The sequence below is a fragment of the Hesperophylax consimilis genome, chromosome 3 (assembly GCF_061612785.1).
Source record: "Hesperophylax consimilis isolate HC1 chromosome 3, BYU_Hcon_1.0, whole genome shotgun sequence".
Lineage (NCBI taxonomy): Eukaryota > Metazoa > Arthropoda > Insecta > Trichoptera > Limnephilidae > Hesperophylax > Hesperophylax consimilis.
In genome coordinates this window covers 25,228,902-25,255,506 of record NC_142838.1, presented here as the reverse complement: position 1 = coordinate 25,255,506, position 26,605 = coordinate 25,228,902, and the positions used below count along the sequence as shown (strand labels likewise).

Genomic DNA, 26,605 nt, shown 5'->3' with positions numbered 1-26,605 from the left:
GAGTCACAGTTGGCTAATGTTACTCCATCCAATTGCATCGAAGGAGTTACAGCATTTGGGTCTTCAAATGGTAAATACAAATATTCCGTCTTTTTCCTGCTAATTTTTAGTCCATTATCCTCCAGGATCTTTCTCCACCTTTCCAGGCTATTTTGTAGATCACAATGATTTTCTTCTATCAGTACTACATCATCTGCAAAAAGCATAGTCTTGAGAATACTGTTCATTTCTTGACTCGTTAGGTAATTCATGACCATTATGAATAGCAATGGGCTGAGGACAGATCCTTGGTGTACCCCCACTTTAATTGGAAATGTTGGTGACATCCCTGATGTGCATCTTACTTGTGTTTCTACGTCTGTATACATATCTTGTATGGAGAGCACATATCCTTCTGGTACGTTATGAGATCTCAATGCCGCCCATATCAGGCTTCGGAGTACCCTGTCAAATGCTTTTTCCAAGTCTATAAATACCATGTGTAAATCTTTTTTTGCATCTCGATATTTTTCAACTATGATTCTGACTGTTTGAATAGCATCTATTGTTGATTTCCCCGATACAAAGCCGCATTGATCGTCGTGTATTTTTACAATATTCCTAATTCGTGTGTTTATAATCCTCTCATATATTTTCATGGTGTGAGACATAAGCTTTATCCCTCTATAATTGTCGCACTTCCTAGAGTCTCCCTTATTTTTGTAAAATGGAAGAAGATAGTTTTTCCTAAAGCTTTCTGGCATTGGTTCTCCGGTCAGTACTTTATTATACAGGTTGCACAGCCATTTATGTCCCACTTCCCCACACTCTTTCCATAATTCGGCTGGAATATTGTCTGGCCCCACTGCTTTCCCCTTTTTCATTTGTGATATGGCTACTTTAACTTCTGTCGGAGTGATTTCTTCAACTGGCCCCAGCACTGGTTTCTCTGACACATGAATTGTTCTTGGAAATTCTTCGTTCAGTAATGTAGAATAATAATCTTTCCATCTTTCACATATTTTGATTTCGTCTGTGATCAACTCACCGTCAGTGTTTTCTATGTATTTGGGTGTTCTAATAGATTTGGCCCTTTCTCTCCTGTGTGCTGCGATTTTGTATATTCTTTGCACTCCGTTGGGTGTTTCTAGGTCATCATACAGCTCTCTCAATGCCTCATGTTGTGCAGAGGCAACTATTTTCTTTACTGTCTTTTTGATTTGCTTATACACTATCCGGAGTTGCTCTTTCTCGTTATCGCACTTACATTGTGACCAGTTTCTGAAAGCAGTTTTCTTCTCTTTTACACATTTTTGCACCTCGTTTGTCCACCACCATGATTCCTTCTTTATTTTCAGTTTACCTTTGGAGACTCCCAGATGTTGTTTGGCTTCCTGTAAACATACCTGTTCAAATGCTTTCCACATTTCAGTTGGGTTTTGTGTCTCTTCATTTTGGAGATTTTCAAGCATCCAGTTTTGGAGTTTTGACGTTAATTTAAGTTAATCATGATCTGAATACATAGACATGCGCTAAAGCCAAATTTGCGTAACATTTCGGCAGCCTGGAGGCAATCACGTTACAACCAATTTTGGAACCAGCGGGGTTGACGAATTTACTGAATAGAATACGTCATCATTTGTGTTTTGTCTCCTGACTTGCGCACATCGGAATAACTCAGCAATTAAGGTTTCCTGTGCATTCAAAATGTGTAAATATATAAATGATGAAGACAATAATCTCTAATGTCGCATTAAATGTCACAGATAAACGTTATTTTACTTAATTTAAAGCTTAGCTTATTCAGTTTAATATGAACAGATTTTAAAACGGCAGAGTGTTATCAAAATGTACTATCGAAACGCAAGTAGCGAGATAATTTATTGAGTAATTTAAGTGACAATTACATAAGGGAAACTATTTAATCTTAAAAAATATTCAGTAAATATAAATAAGTAAAACCTTTTCATAAGATCTGAGATTTTTAGCTACGGGTAAGGAAGGTGAGGAATTCACACACCATTGTAAAAAGGGACGGCTGTTAGTAAGATTAAGAAGCAGATTTCATTGCAGAAACTACTTTATATGCTAGTTGTGAATTGCTTACAGACTGTCGGATGTATTTTTTTTTGCAAATCATTTAAAGGTAGATGCCCACGACTACTCCACCGTTACCACTCATCTTAGTTTCTTCTCCACAACCTTAATGGCATATCTAGTGTTTCTTTGATCTTTGGGATACACTTCCCAATTGTGACCACTAAGCTCCTATCAATCAAAGTCTTCTAGATAGTTGGCTTCCCACATAGATAATAGAAACAAAGCCATGGAAGCATGCCGACGTCTGCACCAACTATCGAAGCGGCGAAGGCTATGGAAGTTATACATTTGGTATGAAGGTAGAATCAACGGCATGGCACCGCTATGCATTGATGCTATTTGCAGAAGTATAGATGAACGATGTTGGCGACATCGGCGACATGTCGACATTGTGCCAGCGATTTCATAATAATAAAAGTTCATAGCCCTCCCTTGTTCTATTATCTATATGTTATTATATTCCAGGTTGCTGTCGGACCTGGAAGCCCTGGACCGCTATTTAACTGATGCAGGATTCCCCGAGATCTTTAATTCCCAGGCGACCCCCTCCCCCACGCCCCCTCCCATCATGGACAAAGCCTTCATGTACGAGATGGATAACGGGGAGGACTCCGATACCATCGGACTTGCGTTAGGTACTCATTTTCAATTAATCATTCTTCTACACACAAAGTAAAGAATATTGCAAAAAAATATTTTTACATCTTTAAACAATGTATTTTATAAAGATAAACTTAAGTTTATAACACAAGGTTTTTATGCAAAACACAAAGGATAACAAATTATTATAAGCAACTATTACTAGCCCGAAACAACCATCAGAATTGTAAAAATCTTCCGAGAAAAAATAAATGCCGCTGACGGGAATCAAACCCCCAGCCTTCTGATTGCCGGTCAGGTGCACTAGCCACTATGTTACGTTGGCTTATTTTTTAACCGCCAAATAATTCAATAAATACTAATATTTTATTCAACAATTATTATTATTGCTCATTAGATTTTTTTGTGTAAATGATTTTTTTCGTATGTGTTTCAGGCTAATAATTATTGCTTATAATAATGTATTTTATGTTTATGATTCCAGACCGTTTAGACATGGACCTACCGGAAACAGAAAAGTTCACAGTTCAGCTAAAGAAGGATGAAAATGGTCTTGGGATTACTATTGCCGGTAATTTGAATACTTGATTATTACTCGTACCTTTTGTGAACTGTAGCAAGCCGCATCCTGTCGGCTCTCCATTCTGAACTGTACTCAGTTTCCAGACTGAAGGTTCAAACAGCAGAGTAACCTTTTGTTCACTGCCAGTTACATGACGCCATGTTGGATAATATTGAATGACTGTAGGTTTCCATACTCCCATTACCTTTGGGCAGTCGGGAATCTTGTTATTGCGATATTTAAGATTAATAAACAATATTTTTTTCAGGTTATGTTTGTGAGAAAGAAGAACTGTCAGGGATATTCGTAAAATCAGTGACGGCTGGAAGTGCAGCGGACCGCAGCGGACGCATTCGGGTAAATGACCGCATTGTGGCGGTGGACGGAGCCAGTCTGCACGGCCGCTCTAACCACTGCGCCGTGGATGCTCTCAGAAGCAGCGGCAACTCTGTCATCCTGAGCTTGGAGAGGTGAGCTTTCACTTATATATAGTAAACATAACACACAAATAATAATAACAAGAAGAGCTGGACATGTCATGGAATTGGTGACCATATTTGAGAAAAAGAAGTAAGTTTGCCCAAGGTTGAGACGGAGGCCTGAAAAGAAGTGCCGTCTTCGGATCGATGAGAGCTGCCAAGAATTAGCAATCTATGATCTAGCAGATCTAATGATCTCGTAACGTGCCAGGTTTATTTGAAGTGCAACAGACCAATGATTCTATGATGAATTAACTTTTCAATACTGTCCATAGCATAGCAGTTACATCTGTGATTCCGTTCCCTGAGTTTGTGGGTTGCTTGTCTATATATATTGTGTATATTTAATTAATTGTATTGCATCAGGTACCTCCGCGGTCCCAAGTTTGAGCAGCTGCAGCAAGCCATCGCTGCCAACGAGCTCCGCCCCCCGCCCGTCCCCGCCCCGGCTATCAACCCCTTCCTGGACCTGCACCGACAGGATAATGACGATGATAGTCAGGAGATGCACATCCCCTTGAACCAGCTCAACCTCAATAAACTAGGGTAGGTTATTGTATCATTCTTATCAAATACTTATTTATTTATTCAAACGTCATATAATGGCTTTTACAATACAGAGATAACCGAACTACAAGCGTACAGTGGTAAACAGGATAATAACAGCAATAAATTAAAGAACAATTATGTGTAAACAAAAACACTATTGCAAGTGATGCAGTTATTTATATAAGTGCAGTAAGACAATGCATAATTCAAAAGAAATATATACCAGTGTAACAATAGTTGAGCTACTTTATACTAGGTTTGTATAAGACCTGTCATAATTCAAAGTATGAGGTGAGGGTGAGGTGAGTTATTGTTATCCACAAAATGAATTGTACTTTGAATAGCTGAGTAGGAATCGCAACTTGGAATTAACAATTCAGGGCTGTCAGCGATTCAATGATATTTATAAATAAGATATAGTAATTATTTTTTAATAAAATAATACATATTGTTAGTTGACACTATAAGATATCAAGGAGCCATGCAGAACTAACTTCTGATAGTTCCCATACATTCTGATGGCAGTATTCTACACTAGCGCTTCCTAACGGCGCGAGTTGTGGGGCTTTGTTTTTATATGAAATATTTTCTTTATTTTACATTACTTAATTATAGAAATTGAAAATAAATATTTGGTAACATACATATGACCTTTTTATCTGCATTTATGCTCATGCATAAAAAAATATTAATGCGGCTACATATTAGGTTTGTGTTAACAGTTATAAGCCTACCATCACCACCAAGTACTATATAAATTCAATTATTGCCGCCATTGTCGGGAAAGAATACAACATGCTACACTAGCGCCAGAGTTGTCAGCCTATACAAGTAAATACTGCCAATATTTTACTAGAGTTAGGTGTATTATTAATATTCTAGGGTAGTTGGTATTATCAATGTGCAAGTACAATCTGAAACTTGAAAGACAAACATTTCTATGCTATTAATAACATTTGAAAATCTTCAATTTATACAAACGTTATTTTCATGCTTACAATTTCATACAGATAGTTGCCATTATAGAGGAAATAATATTAATTAATATCATCAAAAAATGGCAACACCTTGAACATAACCATAGATTACACTCATGAAAGCACTTGTCACTGTGATTTACCAACTGTTTCACATGCTTGATCGTTATCCAATCAATGTTTTTGTTCACCCGTTCGTCGTATGAACCAATATCACAATGATTTTTATAGGTACCTATGCCTTTCAAAATTGCCTACCTGATCACCGTGTCTTGATCGATACGACATTCGTATAATATATGAGGTTAAACTACCAAAACACGGCAGCGCAGATGCCAAAGCAATACATGTCACAACCAGTGGCGGCCGGTGGTCAAAATATGTGGGGGTTCACCGGATTACAACATTAAGTCATAAAATAAATTAAATAAGGGTACATACCTATTTATAAAGAAGTTCTATTCTCTGTTCATTTTGTTTAGCAAAGACCTCTATCAATGCTTAACACTGATAGTGCGTTCAGTCTGTCCTGGCTCAACGTGTTAAAAGATTTTATTCTTTTTAACGTTGAGAAACATCTTTAGCTTTCAACTGAGGTCATTCCAAAGGTCACGAATGGTGCACAAAAGTTTTAGTAATTTCACAGTCTCGGGAAAGTCTTCTAATAAACAAGTACTATAAAAAAGTTGTAAAATTGATAAAGCGCCGTTAGCTTTTGAAAAATCGTCGCGGGCGTAAATTGCACAGAGTTTACCTTTTAGGTACTGAACTTTATTTAGGAAGTCATACGTTTTAAGCGTCACATTGAAATCATGTTCTGGGAAATTTGACCTGTATCGATTTTTATTAAATAGCTCACTATGGTGTTTACCTTAGGCACGGTAGCCTGAATCCAATTGCATTCTGATGTCAACTTTTCCTAAAACCTTTAAGCTCAAAACTTTTTGTAAATGTAAATGATAAGAATTATGTTTTTTGATTTTTTCAGAAAGGTGAGTTACATCAGTAACACCGCTGATTGTCCAAACTGAATCAACATCGTAAATTAAACACGTAAAACAAAATAAACTATTCAATTGATCACATGCACAGAGCTACAAGCTTTGTTATACATTGTTTTGTTAAATGATCGAGTAAACTTCTTCGATCCAGATTTGCACTCTTATTTTATTATGAGTTCAGGTTTTAGGTGGACCGGCATTTTTTATTATCACTTTGTTTTCAAAACTCGACCTATTATTCTTAATGTATTCCACATTCAAACTCATTCTTAATTTATACGTTGAACAAACACAAAAGTAATCATAAATTAGTATAACATGCAATTGATATGCCTTATTAATAATTGATATACAAGATCGATATAACCTGCAATTAAACTTCAAAACTTTCTCAGAGTAAGAAAAGTTTTAAATTCAAGAGACAATGCCTGGCAACGGCGAGTACTGACTGAACTGATAATAAGTAATCTGACCATCACTCATCTCTTAATGACAAGTTTTATCCTGTATGCTTGTATCGAAGAAGCGTAACATTCGCTGAAAAATAGCAGATGGTAAATTGAAACAACGATATCGACAATAATATCAAACATACGCGTTTTAGTTTAACTTTCTACTGAATAAACCGTTCCTTCTGATGTGGTGGTAAAACTCCGAACGCCGTTCTTGATATGGTATTATTTGCAAAGAATAGTATGTAATGGTATGGACCCACGCTTTCGACTGTTCCACACAATATGCGACAAAGCAGTTAAATTTTGGATCGCAATCGAAAACGAACTGCTACGAACATAGGCACAAGTCAAAGTCGGTCTGCAAGTTAAGCGCGCTTAATAAGTAGGTACCTTTTGAATGAGATATTATAACCGAACCGAGTTTCGTATTGTGATTAGCCATGTCGGAAATCTTGTTGGTTGTTCGGCGCTCGGGAGCACATATTAGCTGGCCGCCACTGGTCACAACCCTGTCTCTATTTATTAATTAATAACAGTATGTTACAATATGAAGTTAACACATATAAATATTCTTTATTCTATGTGTGTTCTTGTATATGATTTTCTCAAAACAGAATGTCAAATCATCAAACATACATGCGAAATTCACAATACCTAAGAGTAATACACTTTCATAATCAGGAATAAATACATATTGTAGTCATTTTATTAATATCTTAAATATAAAACTGAATAAACTTGCAATATTTTCACGTAATATAGTTACGCAAAACAATGAGAAATAACAGATGTCAAATAATATCTGCCGTCTTAAACTATACAAAAATCGGTATTAAAATAGAACACATCCTTTTTTTCATCTAGAATCCGTAGGAATAGACAAACTGGATGAAAAAAGCATGGTGTAAAGCAGGCATTAGCTAGCGGAGGACTTAGCTAGCAGAGGGTTACACCAGCTGATGATATGTACATGGTGCCCGGAAACTAATGGTAAAAGATGAAAATTGTGGTGAATCTACATAACATTTGGAGGCACCAATGTTCACATAAAGGCGGCAAAAAGGCTAAAATGCGCTGAAGAGTGGACCCAGCTACAGAGGTTTTGTAAACCCTTTAGTTGCCGAAAAGAAAGGTTTAAAGACATCAAAATGCACAGATTAAATGAAAAAGTTTTTTTGGGTTCTGTGATGTGACCAGTTTCCTGCTTCGACCGCTAGTTTCCGAACTATAAATCTACTTAAGCGCTTGTTATATGATATGAAATTTCGCAAACTGTCAAAATGTCTTCATTTTTTTGTCACTAGAGGGCGGTAGTTGTACATTAATGAACTTGTTAAAATATAACGTCACATGTGCGTTTGTCGCAAAGCAATGAACTTATAATAATATATGAATGTGAAATATTAAGTAAAACAAACAACTTAGTAAAAAGGTATGACTTATTTGCAGAATCTACTATTTTGGTAAAGCATTTAATTTGACATTTTTTATAAATGTTTCATCATTCACTTGCTGTTGTCATTAGTGTTGAGGAACATTTCCGATACATATAGTTTGTTTTACACGGTGTTCGGAAACTCGTGGTATAAACGGTAAAACCCTTTATAGGTCATAAGCTAAAAACGGATAGTTTTGAGACCTGCAACATTAAGGTTTATATTTCTTTATGTTTACAAGTTATAAGCCCTTGGGTTGTAATCATTCTGAGGTAACGCACAGAGGTCTTGAATCGAACCAACCGCCCGAAGTTCGCACATGTTGAGTAAATTTACGAAAATCGCGTCCTGGTCAGTTTCTCTATAAAATTATCAAAACAGTTATTCCCCTGTAACGCAAATAAATAAAACTACATTTTTCCTTACCAACCTGTCGTTTTGTAAAGAAAACAATAATTTTATATCATTTTTTTTAAATGGACACCGGTCAGAAAAAAACCCGCTGGAAAATCGAAAATTTCAAAAAAGCTAAGCAAAAAAAAAGTTTTTTTCTGTTCATCAAAATGAATATAGAATACATAAATAAAACCATTAAGGGCGTATCGTTTAAAAAAAAGTTGTCCTATAAAGGGATAACTTATGAATAACCTTTCATTTATTGTCAATTTTGGGTTATGACTTTTTTTATTTGAGCTTTCGTTTTCGAGAAAATCGAAGGTGGATTTATTTGGTAAATTTCTTAATTTTATATTTGATAGAATATCTATACATATTGTTACGTAATATAATCCCCCTACAGTTAAAAAGGTTGGTTACCCTACAACTATGGTCACCGCATCATAACACGGCGTATCCATTGCACGTGTTACCCCTTCCACCAAGTAAGTGGTCAAAGCGAACGCCGCCAGCGGCCCCGCTCCCCGCTCGCCGCACCACGAGCCCCAGTCCAACTTTGACCCCGGCAGCGATAACAGTGTCCTATGACGAGCAAACTGCTACGCTGGCCGACATGGCACGCAATTACGCGATCCTAGACGCGATCTTATTCCGGCTTGTAATCAAGACACGCGCTCTTACAGTTGGCAATTGTTAATTCACCCGAACCTCACGTAGTTCTCGCGTGTTTAAACCAACTCAATTATTGTAACCAATAGTTTGCCGTATCATTCGCAACCATGTTTCTACATCCGAAGATTAACCTTAGTTCGCGGGACCTCGCTCATGCCGAAGCATCTTGTGTACCTACTTCACCTCGACGGTATCGCCGGGCCCTCTTAGGGCACGAGAAGAACCAGTACGGCCTGATGCACCATACCTCACCTCAAGGCGAATCGTAAGCTTTCAACCTATCCCTTTCTTGTGTTCAATTCTTGTAACTTCATGTAGAATCCACGCTTCATCCGGTCGTCACAGAGAGAGAAGAGAGTAGAGATCTATGTCAACCCTGTAATTTCTCGAGTTAATCAATATACCTTGTGCCAATCTACCCATGTGTAATTATTGTGTGTTAACCTTTCCGACCTCCTATCCGATGGATGAGCTGATAATTAAAGGAACTGCCTACCCCTGATAGTACACGAGTCTCATCTGCCTACCTTTTATCTGAGCTTAGCCAATCATAACCAGGTTCGATTCCTGGTGGGAATCCATATGTTAGCAATATTAATAACATCATTAATAAATTGACCTCGAGAAATAAAAGAAATTTTATTTTTTTATTTATATATTTGTTAAATTATTCTGTGTTATTTAGTACAACTAAACAATAATCTTTTTTCATTTATTCGTTATTTGAAGCATACCTTGTTTGGAGTATTTTTTCCGGCTGCCATGGATAAATCATAATATTGATCTACAAAGAGAAAAATAATACTATTGTTTGGAACTTTACAACACAACACATAGATAGAATATCTTTGATTTGACAACGTGTGAATGGTTACGTGTTTATACGCAGAAAAGCGATGGTATTGTTAATTTCCTTAAAAACATTTTTTTATCTGTTTAATCTAAAGATAAAAATAAAAAACGGTAATAAACTTGTTTACTCCTCATAACGAAAATCGTCATTTTTCTCCCATAGTGCCATGACGGTCACCGGTGACCGCAGTTAATTTTCTTGATTTTCATGGAAAATTTTGGTAAAAAAAAAAGGAATACGTTTTAATAGTCGCCGATGCCATCTGAGTATTTTTTTTTCAAATTTAAAATAGTAATGTTTCTTCATTTCCACAATGGCGTTCAACGTGTTAATACCCCTTACCATGTAAGGTAGGAACAGTGAAAAACTTGACTTGTTTTCACTTAAAACGTCCGATTTTACCAAACGTGCCCTATGAAAAAACGTTCACTCTCCCACTTAGTCAGAGCGCGTAAAGACAATGAATTCTCTCACACACACTTGCATAAAGATGCCGCCAGTAAACAACATGACGTTAGTGCTAACCGTTAGGAAAAGGAACGCATATTAAATGTTGTATTTTACGCCTTTTAAAAAATATGACAGTTGAAAAAATACAATACGTCAAATTTACATGAAAAAAGAGAATTTGTGAGTACTTACTGTTTTTGTAGCTTCTCTAGATTATTGCAATTCTTTAAGTGAGTCGGTATTCTACTTTTAGAACCATTAATGAAACATTTTGATGACATTTTCGAAATATATACGCCGTAAAACAGGGAGCCTATAGTTTCACCCCCATCACCGGGGGCTTCCATCCCGGAATAAGTAAAAAAACTGTGAAATGTGTTGAAAATTTGGTGCAAGATGAAGTATTTATTTAATTGTTAATATCCACAGATAGCATAACGATAATAAGAGGCCGTACTTCTACAGATGTGTGTATTATATACATATTTTAAATTAAAAATATTGTGTAAAGCCGTTATTAACGCGATAATCATAGATCCAAGTTTTAAAAGTGGGTTGTATGGTGTAACAATGTTTTTATTTTTTATGGTCGAATGCCTACAACAACTACAAAAAAAAATAGGCAGACTGAAAAATAATAGTCCATTAATTGGTAACAAAGAATATGAAGTCTGAGAATGACATACGAAAGGTAGTATTAAGCCGTTTTAGAGAGCCGTTTTCCAGCAAATCACCATTCTGCCCTATAACCCACTCTTAAATAGGTCAGAATTTTACCAAGTGCCGATTCTATTTTATTTTTATATCACAAGCATTATTTTCACAAATAAGTCTACTACTCGAAATTTATAACTGCATTCGGAACGCGAGAAAGATTTCCCTCACATATACAGATGAGTCCACAAATAATAAGTTGCATTCAAAATGCAAGACTGGTTTAAACTTAAGAGTTATTTTGCATAAGAATCCACGAGCTTGAATAATCATTTGAGTGAAACTAGAATTTAAACCCCACTCGGAACATGCGAACGGTTTCCTTCGCTTCAGCAGATGAATCCGTAGCATCAATTTTAACACATCATTCGGAAGATAAAACTGCTTTTAACGGTTGAATTTTTGTGCAAGTCCCCAACTTTATTTAAAACTATACCCAGAACACGAAAATGGTTTTCTCTGGTTTTTGCAGCACATAGTTGCAACTAGTATTTTAATACTGCACTGCAGAATGGTTTCCTTCTTAAATGCTTCTGCAGATGAATCCACAACTGTAATTTTATGTGTAAGCGAGTCCCCAGTCTAAATAGCATTACACTCATAATTTCTTATTACACATTTAATTTACTAATAAGATATTAAAAAGGTATGTTGGATCGCCTATTTATTTGTGTCTAAACTGCTTTCTAGTAACATATGTGCATACGTAAGTACCTGTCAGCTATGTTATACCTTTCTCTGGGTTTTGTAATAATGTATCTTTAACACCATGAAAGAAACCGTTCTCGCGTTCTAAAAGTTATTTTTTTTTTGTGGTCAGCAGGCCGTACAGAATGTGTTTGTGAGCCGCATCAAAAAGTCCCGCGCAGGTTACCCGACCCTGTATTAGATATTCGTCAAGAACACTTTTCTTGTTTATTCTTGGATGTATTTTACTTGCTTGTTTTAGTAAATTTTTTGAACACATAATTTATTTTTCTGTCATAAAAAATTTCAGTGCTAGTTTACACATTCTCGATCACATGGTTCATTGTAAGAAGTGCGTCAATACTTAATACATACATAATAATTTTTTTTTTTTAAATATTAATTTTAAACTATGGACTTTTAAGATTATCACAATCACCTTTAAGACGTGTCCTAAATTTTATTGTGTTTTTTTTTTTAAAAGAACACATATTCCGTTATATACCCTGGGATTCCAATTTTAATGTTTAACCATCCAATTACTCAATTATCACTTGGCGTGGTGGCAAAGTCTGCCTTTACTGGCTTACAGATGAGTATAAATAATTTTTCACGACTTACAGACGCACATGTTTTGCGAGCATTTTATGTTGATCAATAATCGGAACAGATTTGAATTTGTACACATTGATAAAATACATTGAAAAAATTAATATGATATATTTTTTTAGATCTTTTGGTATGAGTCAGTCGACGACGTCTGGTTCTCTACGTTTCCCTGTCAATGAGATGGACCTTGAGGATATGATACCCAGTGATCCTTTGGACGATTCTGATGAGCTGGTAGAGACCACCAACCTGGCTCTCAGCCTCGGGAGGGGTGTGCCACACCCAGCGGGCATGAACGCTCCCGGGTTTGAGATCCCCACCACCAGGGAAATGGAAGACATCATCTGCAATAAGTGGAACCTTATTCTGGGTGAGTTCATGATAATTAACTCCAGTGAAAAATATTATTGCTTATAAAAATAATTATTCATACAGGTCAACAAAGGCCGATTTTGAATATGTAGGTTTAATCTATCTATCTATATGAATAAAAATGTTAATGTTCGTTTGTTCAAAATGTAAAATCTTTGAAGATTTTTCACCGATTGTTTGAAATTTGGACACAATGTTGCATTCGAATATGCATTTATTTTTATGTAGGTACCTACCAATATATAAAAATCATTTGTTACTGTGTTTGTACATGCTAATCTTCGAAACCGCCCAAACGATTTCAATGAAATTTTGTGAATGTGTATGGTTGGTTCCAGCTTGAAATATACGATAGTTTTGGACTCAATAGGTGGAACTATTGTTGCGATCTAAAAATAAATTAATTTTTCAACGAAATTTTTTTTTCTGTTTTCTCATCCAAAAATACATACAACTAGGTATTTTAACTTCCCTACATATAAGACGGTCTGTGGCAGGACAACGTCTGCCCAGGCCCACTAGTATTATATAGATATCATATGTGACAAGTAAAAAATGCTTTTTTTTGAAAAGCAGATTTTACAAATAGTAATATATTTATATAATAATAGAGTATTTTTACAATTTTTTGTTGCTTGAAAACTCTTACCTACTTTAGAAAATAAAAATACACATGGATTTAAGTTAAAAGGTCTACTTATAAAAATAAATAAAGTAATAGACTGAAGTTCCTTATTCTTATGACGAATGAGTGAAATGGGATGAACTGAAATGCCGGTTTATTTAATTTGCATTAGAGTTCCCGGTAGCAGTTATCCCATTGTAAATCATTGATAAATTCATATTTCTTTTAGGCACATATTTATCAGCTACTGTATAATTATTCTGTTATACAGTTATACAACATAATATGCAATCAAAGCAGTTATTATCCTCTGATTATCTCCAGATATGGCATTGAAGGATTGCTAAATTTTATTCAGCGGCAGAGAATATTTACGAAAACTTCTCATAAAACTTGAAACTTTTCATAAGAAAAAATACAAATCACTTGTACAAATATATATAACGTGTCGGGAATCTTGTAATACGGACTTATTACGATCTTTACATAGCATCGTACGTTGTGCAAGGGGGATATATAAAGTGTCTAGTTAACGCAAGCAGAGCACAAATGGCCTTTGTTACCCGGCGGAACTTTTAATTAATAATTCAATCTCCCTGGGCTTTGATTTAAATTATCGAGTTCAACAATCCTCCCGTCCAATGTCCGTCTCACTTCAACTTATGCATTATGCCGTTAGGGCTTTAAGATGTATTCTTTTTCGCAAATATGTTTCGGTTGGGTAATATCTTTTTGTATATAAACACATGCGCGAGTTTTGGCAAATATATTTTTTACGTGTTCTTTTTGCGATCAAATTGTGTGTTTTTAGGCCATACTCTAAGACCTGAGTTTTGTAGGTAGAAAAAACTATCTATACATTTTAATATATCTTATGTACGGGCGCTAACCAATAATTCATCTCAATATTCAAAAGAATAACGTGTCAAAAGTGTTTTATTTGACAATATTGAAAATAACCATCTATCGGTGTGAAGTTTCTAAATATATTTAAGAATACCCTTAATATACATTCATCGGTCCGCATGTACTTTTTGACACGGTAAAGGGAGTTAATTAATTCATGAGGTTTTAGTTATGACTAACAACTTTTGTTCCTCCAAATTGGAACGGAATCAATTGTTCGCGTCTCGACCTCCCATGGATCATGTATACAATATCTTTCAATCCTAAAAGCTTAGTTCACGTCCATTCATTAATTAGCTACTTATTTTGCATAACGAATGACATTATTCAAAAAGTCGTGCATATTTACAGTTTATCTGACACATTGTAGGCCTCAGCAGCGGCTTTTGTCTACCGACTGTAGGAATTATATATATATATAAATATAACTGACCATAGAGGACGGATTTCTTCAATAACGTATTGACTTAGGGCTATTGGGATCGGATCGGATATGGTATAAATAAAATCATCGGCAGTTAGGCCTATCGATCCGACATTGAAAAGTTATCGATTTCACTGTGCTGGACCCCCTGGATAAGTTAAAAATTGTGGGAAATTAATTTAGAAATGAGAATGGAAGGGTGAATTATTTTTTCTTTTTTGTCTTACAGGAAGTGGCGTGGAGATAGTCCTCGGCCTGGTGGTGAAAGGAGGAGGCGGGCTGGGCATCTCCCTGGAGGGCACGGTGGATGTGGAGGAGGGCGGCCGGGAGGTGCGTCCGCACCACTACATCCGCAGCGTGCTGCCCGAGGGACCCGTGGGACGCTCTACAACCCTACGCTCGGGGGATGAACTGTTAGGTGAGTGCTACAGACTCTTCACCGTATATCTGTTCCTTATCTTGTCCCCAGTTGTGGTAGAAAACTTTTTTAAATTCTCTTGATAAGTAATAACAAAATTATAACTAATTAATATTACATATAGATATTCGTTCATTTGTAATAATTATCCAGTGGGCCACCCCTGGCAAAGTCAGGGGAAGCAACTCCAGAGGCTGTGCGAAGAAAGGGCTGCTACGGACGTAGACCGCTGAAGTAGTGCGACAAGAATTTCTCGAGGCGATGGGTCCCCGACCTGAATAAGACAAGAGGAAGAAGACGAGAAATAATTCATTCTTTTTATATTTCTTCCAGAGGTCAATGGACACCGCTTGCTAGGCATGAACCACTTGGAAGTGGTCTCCATCCTCAAGGAACTACCGGCCCGAGTCTGTCTCGTTTGCGCTAGGGCCCCCTTGCCCCCAGCAGCCGTCGGAGGAGCCCTAGTGAAGGCCAAGTCGGACGGCAGTCTGGCGGGGGCTGGGGCCGCAGGGGCCAGTGGGGGCGCCGGTGCGGGGACTAGTGGAACAGAGGGGTCAGCTGGAGGAGCACTAGCGGGGGCTAGACTGAGATCTCGCTCCCTAGAGCCTCTGACAGGGCTGGCCATGTGGTCATCAGAACCTCAAGTTATAGGTACGAATCTGTTACATTCTCTTGATGGTGGATGCCTAAAGATGCCTGGCGCTAGTAAAAACCTCAAGGATGCAGTATTAGGTATTATCAGCGCCTTGGCAAGTCGGCGCCTGGAGCACTGACTGCACCAATTGCGCCTGCATAGGGTTTGCGCCCCAAGTGTTTATTGTTTACTTGTGGAACAAACAATATGACATTCGGGTGTTTGCTTTTGTGTTAAACCATTTGAAATTATGTTTTTATTATAAATTCGCCTTTCTTTTTATTTATTTTTTAATAATTATTGTTGAATTGCATTTCGCATTTTTCTGTTTTTTTTCTGTGAAATCGTGTGGTCATTTCCATTTATCGCAATGCGGGCCGCGCTTTTAATTTTAATTTAGGCTCGACTATTCAAACAATATAAAACTGGCCAATATATTATCCTATGACTAGTGACTAGTCTCTAGGGCCAATGTACGACCTTGATGGGAAGAAGGTTAAGATAGCTGGGGAGCCATTATGGACAACCCTGGTGAACTTCAGAATAGAATATGATAACACAATGAATAGGTCTGAGTGCATACGGGAGTTCTAAGCGTCTAGTAATATTATTTCTGTTCTCGCAGAATTGGTGAAAGGGGAGCGAGGCCTAGGTTTCTCCATCCTGGACTACCAGGATCCGCTGCGACCGGCTCACGCCGTTATAGTCATCCGGTCCCTCGTTCCTGGAGGAGTGGCTCAGCAGGATGGAAGACTCATTCCGGGAGATCGATTGCTCACTGTCAATGATCAGGTTTGTTGCCTCCTAGTATATACTGAAAATTATTAGAATTCTTGTACTCATTAAAATGTAGCTAACTAATCATCACCCCATCGCAGGAGCACAAATAAACCAGTTTTATCCTCATCCCATCCCATTCGCTTGTGCATCGTTCATTCTCCTGAAACTCCTTTCTCCATCCATTCGCCCTACATGTCCAAACCATCTAAGCATCCCTTTCTTAATCTTGAATTTTTTTAGGATCACCACATTTGTGATATGGTGATATTTTACCACACTTAGGCCCCAGGGATCTTATTTCTACTGCCTTCAGTCTACTTTTGTCCAACTTCTGCAAGTTCCGTGTATTGCTGCTGCCTTTCTATGCTCTCTGAATCCAAAAGTTCTATTCACAAACAATAATAATTGGGTACATTTCAGAACCTGGAAAATGCAACACTAGACCAAGCAGTCCAGGCTCTCAAAGGGGCCCCCCGAGGCCTGGTGCGCATCGGGGTGGCCAAGCCCCTGCCCCTAGCCGACTGTGTGCCCCCCAACGGAATGCCAACCTCTTCCCTCCCCCACAACAAAATGAATACTCAGTAAATGGAAACATTCAATATTTAGACTGACGGTAGACTTCTTATTATTTCTCTCTTAAAATGTAAAGTTCGAATTTTTACTTACAATATGTTATTATGTATTACACATTCCATTGCTCTTGTGAATCTTTATTTTTGCAGCTTAATCATATTTTAGACTGATAACTAGTAATATTTCTCTCTTAAATTTTTTTTACCATCAATGTTGTTTAAACATTCAGGTATTATTGTTAATCTTCTTTTCGGCAGCTAAATAATTGTTCAGACTGATAATAATAGACTTCTTAGTATTTCTCTTCTAGAATACTGACTGAACGATTTGCATGTTATTGTGTACAACCAATTAAACATTCCATTCATACCATTAATTTGTCAGCTAAAAATAATAATTTATGTAATTCAATCTTATCATTTTACTACAATGTACAATTGATTTTAAGATATTTTAGTAAGTCCAACTTGTTTTTAATAATTTTTTTGTCTGATGAAATTAAATTAAATTGTCTAGTAGTACAAGTAGTTCTGTGAACTGTTTTGATTATTGAACGCACTCTGGCGTAGTAAAAAGGTACTACCAAACACGACTACCATCTTGACAGGATTGACACTATCCGGAACACACAAACAAATTTACAGACAAGAGAAAATACGAAGTGGCCGAGTTGAAACAGGACTTCGCTGCACGCAGTCAATTATCTTAAATATCGATGTTTGTAATTATTTTCATATCAATGCCAATGACGGTTGTAGGTGGTTGTAGTAGGTGAATGTACCAACCCCCGTTATGGTGAAGCCACTTTTTGCAAAGTATCTCATCCAATTATAATACATCTCTGCAGTCAAATTGCAAAATGTAACAACAGTTTAAGCAGCTGTTGTTATTCTTGATTAAGTGGTTTCATAAAAATGACATCTTTAAAGTTGCAAGAATGCAGTCAGGTCTTAAATAAGTTCTTATCCACTCGAGAGCGATGGCAACCAAAATTTGGGTAGGTGAGTTTTATGAAAAAATTAATTATATATATTTTTTTATAAAACCTAAAAATATGAAATAAACGGTGAAATCTAGGTGGATTCAATGGCTTTAAACTGCAGTAAGCAGTTCATATGTTTCTGTATTAATATTTGAAGGTGTGGTATTAATTAAATCAAATGGTCAAATCGATAACCGAACTCAGAAATCTCCATCGCTCGAGTGGATATATGAAATTTTTTTTAAGGAATAGGTCAGCAACCAATTAGGTATTCTAGTTGCATGATTTTTTTTTAATAAATAAGCTTATTATATACACTTTTGTCACGTATATATTCCGTGTTATATTTTGTGTTGGGAATTATTGTAATATTATTTATTGTCAGATAATAATATATATTTTTCCTATTTTGAAAACCTTTTATTTAGGTCACAGTGTTATTTGTTTTTGTGTAATAAATGCACCACATATTTGTTTTTATGTATTTGAATATGTTTCTATATATTTTAATATTTTTCCGAATATGTATGTCGTTTATAAAATATAATTAATGTACCTTATCCGAATTATCAATGTACATTTAGGAATATGTATTAACATATGCATGTATTTAAGTAGTGATGCAACCATTACGATTTGTTATAATTGCAATTATATGCACATTATAATGATTATGTATTAAAACAAAAATATTTCTTGTAGTTTTTGATTCAGTGACCAAAAATAATTTCACACATTCTCCCCTTGAAGAGGAATTTCCAATTTATATATCTGACCGCTAAGAGGGATGCAAAGCATATGGTTTCTTTGACTAGTGACGCCATATCACTATTTGATAATAATAAAAATCTGTATGATGAAATAAATTGAACAAGAAGATAATACATACTAACAAATCTAAACAAAACACGAAACAGAACAATAATAAAAATAATATTGTTTGTATTATCTTCTTCTTCAAGGATATATTATGTACTGTGGGTATAACCTTCAAAAGTTAAAGAAAAGATGTTCCAATAAAAATTTTATAATATCCTTTTTTTAAAAAGAAAGACAAACATTCCCGGGTTATGAATAACCTGATAATATTTGAACATCACCTACCACCAACACAGTAAGCGGAAAATATGGCTTGTGTTTGTTGTGAAGAAGGACTTAGATGTCAACTCAGCCACTGACTGGTCATATTATTTAATTATTTATTTCATATCTTGTATTCATCTAGCTTAAAGAATAACACTAGAAGTGCCTTCCATACAAATATGAATGGAAAAAATATTCCATTTAGCCCAATAGCCCAGCACGGCGTCTCACTTACACTCGCCCGACATCGTAGATCTCCATCCCATTTGAATTTTGTAAACACAGTTTTGTATTGGTAATTTAAGCCTTGATTAAGCAAATATTTGAATCACGAAACACGGCCCACAAGGCACTTCTTGTGTTATTATTTATTCTATGCTTATATTCAATTCTTCAATTTCAAATCCAATCCAAATGATTAATGTTTATTTTTTAATTTCACCCCAATAAAAACAGACACTATTGTGTTTGCAATGTTATGATGAATAATATACATAGTATGTATTTTAATAATCTCTTATTTTTAAGTTTTGCTTACTGTTTAAAAATGCACCTAGATAGATAGATCTATTTTATATTATCATAGTTTTTAAAAGATATATTAAAAGTAAAATAAAGGCAATAAAAGTAATAATCTTAATTTTTATTTATTTATCAATAACAATATTAAAAATACAGAATTGAAACCAATAATTACAACTACACCCAACAAGAATTAAGATCATTTAAATTAGAATAACATTATTTATCCTAGAAAATTGTCAGCCCATATGTGCAGCATTTGTTTGGAAATACATAATATTATGTAAAAACATTAAACAATGTTCTAAAAAATTTTTATGTGTATTTTGACATTTTTAATTACATATACTTATTGTTAATCTTTGTATTTTAATTGTTTCTTATTTTAAGAAATTTGGGAAATCCAGAGCACCTCTTTTATTTGTCATAACATTATCACATGGTAACAAGAATGGAGCATACATTTTTATTTAAAAGTATCACATAAATAAATGGTATTTTTACTGTAATCATTGATAATTTTATTTGACAATTTTATATAATTTTTTTTCGATAATTTTATTTATCTCATACAAATACGTCAAGACATAAAAGAAAAAATTGGCTATAATAGATATGTATTAAAACACTTTTGTTTATAAATGACCAGATAAAACAGAAACAAGAACTTTAATTAGAATCTATTAATTTACCTTGTGAGAATTTGTTAGCAACCATTTTCTGCTAAGAAATTCTTTTTACAAATTTAGAGACGAAATCTCACCAATGGAATATACCGGAAGAATGTGAAGAATTACTTTTAAAGGTATTATTATGTATATTTATTTTACAATTATTATTGCTTTTGCAAGTAATAGTGTTAAAATAAAAATTACCCGTCAATAAGGGTGGTTATTCACAGCCTTTTTTTATTCTGGAATTATTTGATATGTCTTTTTCCAACAGCACGATATACGCAAACATCTCTTTTTGAAAATTCATTTTTGTTAGGCAAATGGCATAAAACAGAATATTAACAAATAATCATTCACAATAATAAACACTAGGTAACAGGCAATTCATGAACAATTAATTAAATTATTTAACATTTAGAAAATTGAGCACCACATGATTTTATTTTACAATTATTACAAACTAAATAAATCTTTTAATTTAAAACATGGCATCAAAGTAACAATACTAACTACATTCTAGCCTAAAAGTGCACCCCAGTTTGGGCGAGAATGACTTCAGTCTGTGCTGTAACTGTTCTAATTTAAAGACGCATCAAGAATAGTTTCGCATTTGCGACTTAGCAGCACGATTTAGCAGGGCGATTCAGCTGCGTACATTCTTTAGTATATCAAAAACGATCGCTCAGCTAAGACATTAATGTGCATAACCCTGTGATTTACGTACAAATGTACACGGCTGAATTACACTGCTAAATCGCGTGGCAACGTCGCCAATGTGGAACTAGCTTAGACTTACTTTAGACCTTTGATAGTGGTGAGTTTTTAATTGTGGAATAGACTGCCAAATCTCACGCTGACTGAGGTCCTCCTGTTTCGAACTGCACCATAGATAATTTAATAATAATTATTACATAACATTACACTAATTTATATTTTTTGACACAGTGAAAAAAGTGTCATTTTGGATGATTTTCACAACAATCTTCAGGTTCTGAATAAAAATATGAAAAATTGTAAAACATTGTACATAAATTATTTTTTTAACATGATCAATCCCATTCAGGAATAAGGTAGCAGGTAGTTGTTCATTTAAAATACAAATGAATAAAGTGGAAGTTTAATAAGTACAACCTTCACCATACTAAAATCCGCTCTAAGTATAAACTTTGTAGACATAATATTAAAAAATATTTATTATGCATGTGTATACATACATTGACAATCTTTAAGAAGAATCTGTTTACGTATGCTATTTTTGTAAACTGATATACCAGGAATCTGTTGGTGCATATCCGTAGACCTTGTATGTACATATATAGTATGTAGCTGTGTTTTAATTTATATTATGTAAGTGTTTAGCTTGTGTTTAAAATGGCTATGTGTACAGTGACTCAATGATGCTGGCGTACTTGGTGGTGATGACATTTCGCTTCAGTTTCAATGTTGGGCCTGTAAAAAAATGATAATATTTTGTTAAATTATACAGTAAGTTAAAAAAAACAAACAAGTTATAATATGTACTAACCACAGACATAGGAATTAATAGATGAGAAGATAAAGGCGAGGGGTAAAATCAACTGTTGAAGAACGAAGGGAGTGAAGATGACTGTGATTCGTCAATAAATCAATCTGACAGTAAATAGGCATCTCGCATTATAATATCACCATTTACTTCTTAAAAGTAAAATCTGCTTTGAATGAATAGACATTTTTACATGGGAGCGCAAATTACTCGCCACGTTATGAACAAATTTGCGAAGTCCAAATTCGGCAAAGTAAGGCAGCTTCTATATTCAGAGTCATAGTTAGTTCAGAGTATTTAGTTAAGACACTTTTATAAATGTTCATAATTTACTTCCCAGCAACCAACCAGCTTTGTGTTTCACGTCCAGACGTTTCTCGATGTGATAGTAACAACTGATTCAAATTATACGATGTGAATATGCTTAAAATAAAATAAAATAATGCTTATATATGGAATGTAATACGACAATTGGGTTTATTCTCTTTTTTCGCATCTATTTTTACCAGTTTTCATAGTACAAGTAAACATTTTGCCGTGTTATTTCGTAAAATGAACCGATGATGCCTGGACCATAGTTCGCACAAGAATGATGACGTCACGTTTTCAAATATCACTTGAGGCCGTACGCGAGCCCAGCCGGCTCAATGGAACCGGTATGGGGAGTGGGGATAATACGCTTTTAATCACTTAGGGCAGGTCTACTAATATTCATATGTCTATGGTACTAACGGTATATACTATAGAAGAATGTTATCTATATAAATAAATTTTTTTTTGTTTGTTTGTTCAAAATCTTAAATCTTCGCAATTTCTTCACTGATTGCTTTGAAATTTCGACACAACGTTGCATTCAAATAGGCGTGTGTTTTTATACACCTATATTATATAGATGTCACCTGAGACAGGTAAAAACATGCTTTTTTGAAAAACACCACCATCTGTTGCATAAAATAATTTTATTTAAAAAGAGCGCCATCTGTTGGATCTAAAAGCAACATGCTCTATTGTTTCTCTATCTGCAAAGACAGACACAGCCAACGCTTGGTGGGGATACAGCTATTATTTTAATAAAATATATAACCACTTGAGCGGGGTATTTACAAAATAAATAAAATGAACGATGGAGGTTTCTAGGCATTCCGGTTTTAGATTCACCCGTGCTCAAAAAATCATACATCTGAATATTAATACGGAAATATATGAACTGCTTACTGTGGTTGAATCGACCTATCATCGTTTTTCCCATATATGTAGGTTGTATAAAAAATTCAAAATTAAGTGAAATCAATTTGAAAAAATCGTCTACCTAAACATAGGCAGCGATCGCTCAAGGCCTAGGAGCGGTTAAACCTAATTATGGGTAGCCATCGTTCGACTATTTTATTTTTTTTTAATTTTCTTTTTGTGGATGTATGTACACTGTTTTGAAAGTTTAAAAAAAAAAAAATAGTCAATGCTTACCCAATTCGTCAGTTGCTATGGACAGATCGCAGGGCAATAAAGCGAACTTCTGTACTTTCTGGGCATTGGAGATGGCTTGCACATTAGCTCTTGTGATTCCATCCTGAATTGCCTTCATGATCTGCAATAAAAGAAAGAATGATTCGAATGCATATCTTTATAAACCATCTCAGTGTTGCCATAGGGAAGAGTGTATTCCAAACAGGGGCGGATCTAACACTCAAAAGGCAGTCAGCAAACGTATCCGAGTGGCCTTTAGGGGGGGACAAAATGTCTATTTTGAATATAATAAGTTTTGTGCGGCCTTATCCATACAACACTTAATTTTGGATTTGAGTCAAAAATACCCAACAAAACTGAATTAAATATGATACGTATAATCATTTTTAAATGTGTAGTTAATTACCTACACAGATATAAAAAAAAATACTTAAATTGTGAATACCTCACATCTGTCCCAATTCTATCTTTTCGGAGCCTGTGGAATATGGCATCCCCAATGGAGCAAGTGACGAGAGTGAAGGGAGTGGAAAAAAAAGTTATAACTTATAACTCTCACAAAGACACGGAATTTTTTTTAGGTATCCCCAATTGGGGTACGTCGTGTGGGTGCAGGGAGTGGAATATGACGAAACGGAAAAAGCACTGTAGGCGAAGTTTTTTCTAGGTTGGAGGGCAAAACAAAAAATATTTTCAATTTTTATTTCTTTGGAAAGTATCCCAATAATATTTAGACAGAAATCATAATTTAGTATTTTCTTAAATGGAAATCTTTTTGTATGGTTTAAAACGGAAACCTTTAAAACACATCAGCTTAACTGACTAGTAGCTGAGTGGACAAATGTGTTGTATCTCCACCTAGGCGTTGCGAGTTCAATCCAATGCCAGATCCAGTCCTCCATCATTGCACAAGCAACAACAAGCAACATTTTCCTCTTATATAAAAAAGTAAAATGTGTCCTGTGTTCTCAACGTGTATCATTTTGGCACCTAGCCGGGGCCCCCTCTTGAGGTTGTACCTTAATAAAAACTGGTTGATTTGTATAGCGCATATTACGCTCTAGAGATGATTGACAAAATCATCTCTAGGGTGCTTTAATTATGTAAGGCATCCCGGGCCGGGTCCGATGATTCTTACCCCCCCTGTCTATATGCATGAGTTCCGGGGCCCCCTCGCCCTGGGCTCATGTCCATAGGATAAAGACGGAAATGCAAGGGGGCCTCTCTGGGGCAGGCAGGGACCCAGTCAGCATATGCTGAAATGCTCACGTGAAGTATAAATGGGGAAAGTGATAGAATTTTATTGGTAGGTAAAGTTATTTTACAATCTTCATAAGAATCACAAGTTCTACATTCTTTCAAAACCTGTTTTTGGTGGAAAATTTGTTCCAGCGTTTCAGACAACGCATAAATAATTAATGACCACTCTCTTGTTTTCTTAAAAAAACAACAATCAACAGATTTCCATAGTTACCTTTTGGTTTGGTCCGCTCAATATTTCGGCAACGGTGGTGACCTTTTCTCCTAAAGCAGCAACCCATCTGATGGAATCACTGCTCAATTTATCCGAAGGAATGCCGGATTCACTGTCAATTTCCGTCTGCAAAATAATTTTATAATATTTTAATTTAACAACTTAAAATATGACGTTGTGCACTTTTGTTTCGATTTAATAATTTTATATGTCTACATAATAAGTATTATAACATGTTACCTTCAAGGTTAGTAGAACTGAGAGGAATTTTCTTCTATCACCAATAACGATTGCTTGCGATACGCAGGGAAGTTCCTTCTTGATCTCCTGTTCAATGAGGACGGGGGCCACATTTTCACCCCCAGCGGTAATTAAAAGTTCCTGGAAATTAATCACAAAATTATAAAAATTAACCTAATAGTTTGTGTTTATAGTTACAATTGAAAGTGAACTCCAACGTGGGTGAAAATACAGAATATGGTTGAAAAAGTTTCATATATAAATGTATTTATCTTACACCGACAACAACGGTAATCGACCAATAAATTGACATTGTGCAAAAGGAACGCAGTAAGGACGGGTTGTTTCGGAGAATTTGAACAATTCTTCAAATTTCAACGTTAATTTGCGAGTTCTGTGAAACATATTTTCTAGATTTGTTATTATTTCAGTTCTGTCAAGCAACTAGCCTATAATGATATAATATCAGAACTTGAATAGGACTTTCACAGAACTCGCAAATTAACGTTGAAATTTGATGAATTGTTCAAATTCTCCGAAACAACCGGTCCTTACTGTTACAGCATTATGTTTTAATCAGTCAGTTCGATGCAAAGTTCAATGAATCATTCAAAATCTATCCATAGCCTTCCAATATTGATGTTCATTGTTTTGATAATTACCTTTATTCTGCCGGTAATGTATAAGTATCCTTGGTCATCTATCTTTCCTACGTCTCCGGTCTTCAGCCACCCTTCATTGTCAAAGGTCTCCTCGGTCTTGGTGGGCTCATTGAGGTAACCCATGAAGACGTGTCTCCCTCGGATGCAGATTTCCCCTTCTCCCTTGGCATCCTTATTTCCCAGCATGGTTTCCACACCATCAACTGGTTTGCCTACAGAATCTAGGTTGAACCTGAAAATTCAAAAACTTTTTATTCATGACTACTGAAATAGAATAATGTCTAATTCATTTTCAAAGCCCATTATTGCCAAAACAATGACAATAATGCTTTTGTGTATTAAATTTCTTAGGTTTTCCCATTTGTATTGCCCTATATCATGAAAACAAAAACAAACAACTTTAACCCTATCCCTGCGGGAGACGCACGCCTGCGACGCACTGTACATGCCCTGTACGCGACGCAAAGTTTCTTCGGCGTTATGGGTATGAAACATGCTTGAGCACGGTAAAACTTATACTCCTAAAAAATCTCACATCTTTACACTACTGACATCTTACGATATTTATCCATAATGCGTATCCTAATCATGGATACAAAGATTTGAAGGGATCTTCCAACTCAGAGCGAAAAATGAATCAGTTTGAATTCTTCCCGCGTCTTTACACACGTTATTGCGCAGGCGCATTTTATAAGATTCTCAAACAGACGCTCGCCGTGTAGATTACATTG

At 35.5% G+C, this 26,605-nt stretch overlaps 2 protein-coding genes across 5 annotated transcripts in view; one reads left to right on the top strand and one right to left on the bottom strand.

The window, feature by feature from the left end:
- The window catches only part of Patj (patj crumbs cell polarity complex component), a 35,208-nt gene extending 14,805 nt beyond the window's left edge, over positions 1 to 20,403 (top strand). The window contains exons 8-16 of the mRNA XM_089649544.1: positions 2,545 to 2,714; positions 3,164 to 3,250; positions 3,510 to 3,711; positions 4,087 to 4,266; positions 12,642 to 12,889; positions 15,076 to 15,264; positions 15,598 to 15,915; positions 16,524 to 16,690; positions 17,099 to 20,403. Coding sequence (XP_089505670.1) covers positions 2,545 to 2,714; positions 3,164 to 3,250; positions 3,510 to 3,711; positions 4,087 to 4,266; positions 12,642 to 12,889; positions 15,076 to 15,264; positions 15,598 to 15,915; positions 16,524 to 16,690; positions 17,099 to 17,263 — 1,726 coding nt within the window. The 3' untranslated portion in view covers positions 17,264 to 20,403. The remainder of the gene's footprint in view (positions 1 to 2,544; positions 2,715 to 3,163; positions 3,251 to 3,509; positions 3,712 to 4,086; positions 4,267 to 12,641; positions 12,890 to 15,075; positions 15,265 to 15,597; positions 15,916 to 16,523; positions 16,691 to 17,098) is intronic.
- Positions 20,404 to 20,448: 45 nt separating this feature from the next.
- The window catches only part of LOC149425160 (very long-chain-fatty-acid--CoA ligase bubblegum-like), an 89,925-nt gene continuing 83,768 nt past the window's right edge, over positions 20,449 to 26,605 (bottom strand). For 2 of the 4 annotated variants that reach the window (XM_089649576.1, XM_089649567.1), the window contains exons 12-16: positions 25,875 to 26,106; positions 25,213 to 25,353; positions 24,973 to 25,098; positions 23,499 to 23,619; positions 20,451 to 21,961 (exon numbers count right to left, since the gene is read on the bottom strand). In XM_089649576.1, the coding sequence (XP_089505702.1) occupies positions 21,888 to 21,961; positions 23,499 to 23,619; positions 24,973 to 25,098; positions 25,213 to 25,353; positions 25,875 to 26,106 (694 nt within the window). In that variant the 3' untranslated portion in view covers positions 20,451 to 21,887. Of the gene's footprint in view, positions 21,962 to 23,498; positions 23,620 to 24,972; positions 25,099 to 25,212; positions 25,354 to 25,874; positions 26,107 to 26,605 lie in introns of all 4 variants that reach the window. The other 2 variants (XM_089649552.1, XM_089649559.1) reach the window with 2 other exon arrangements.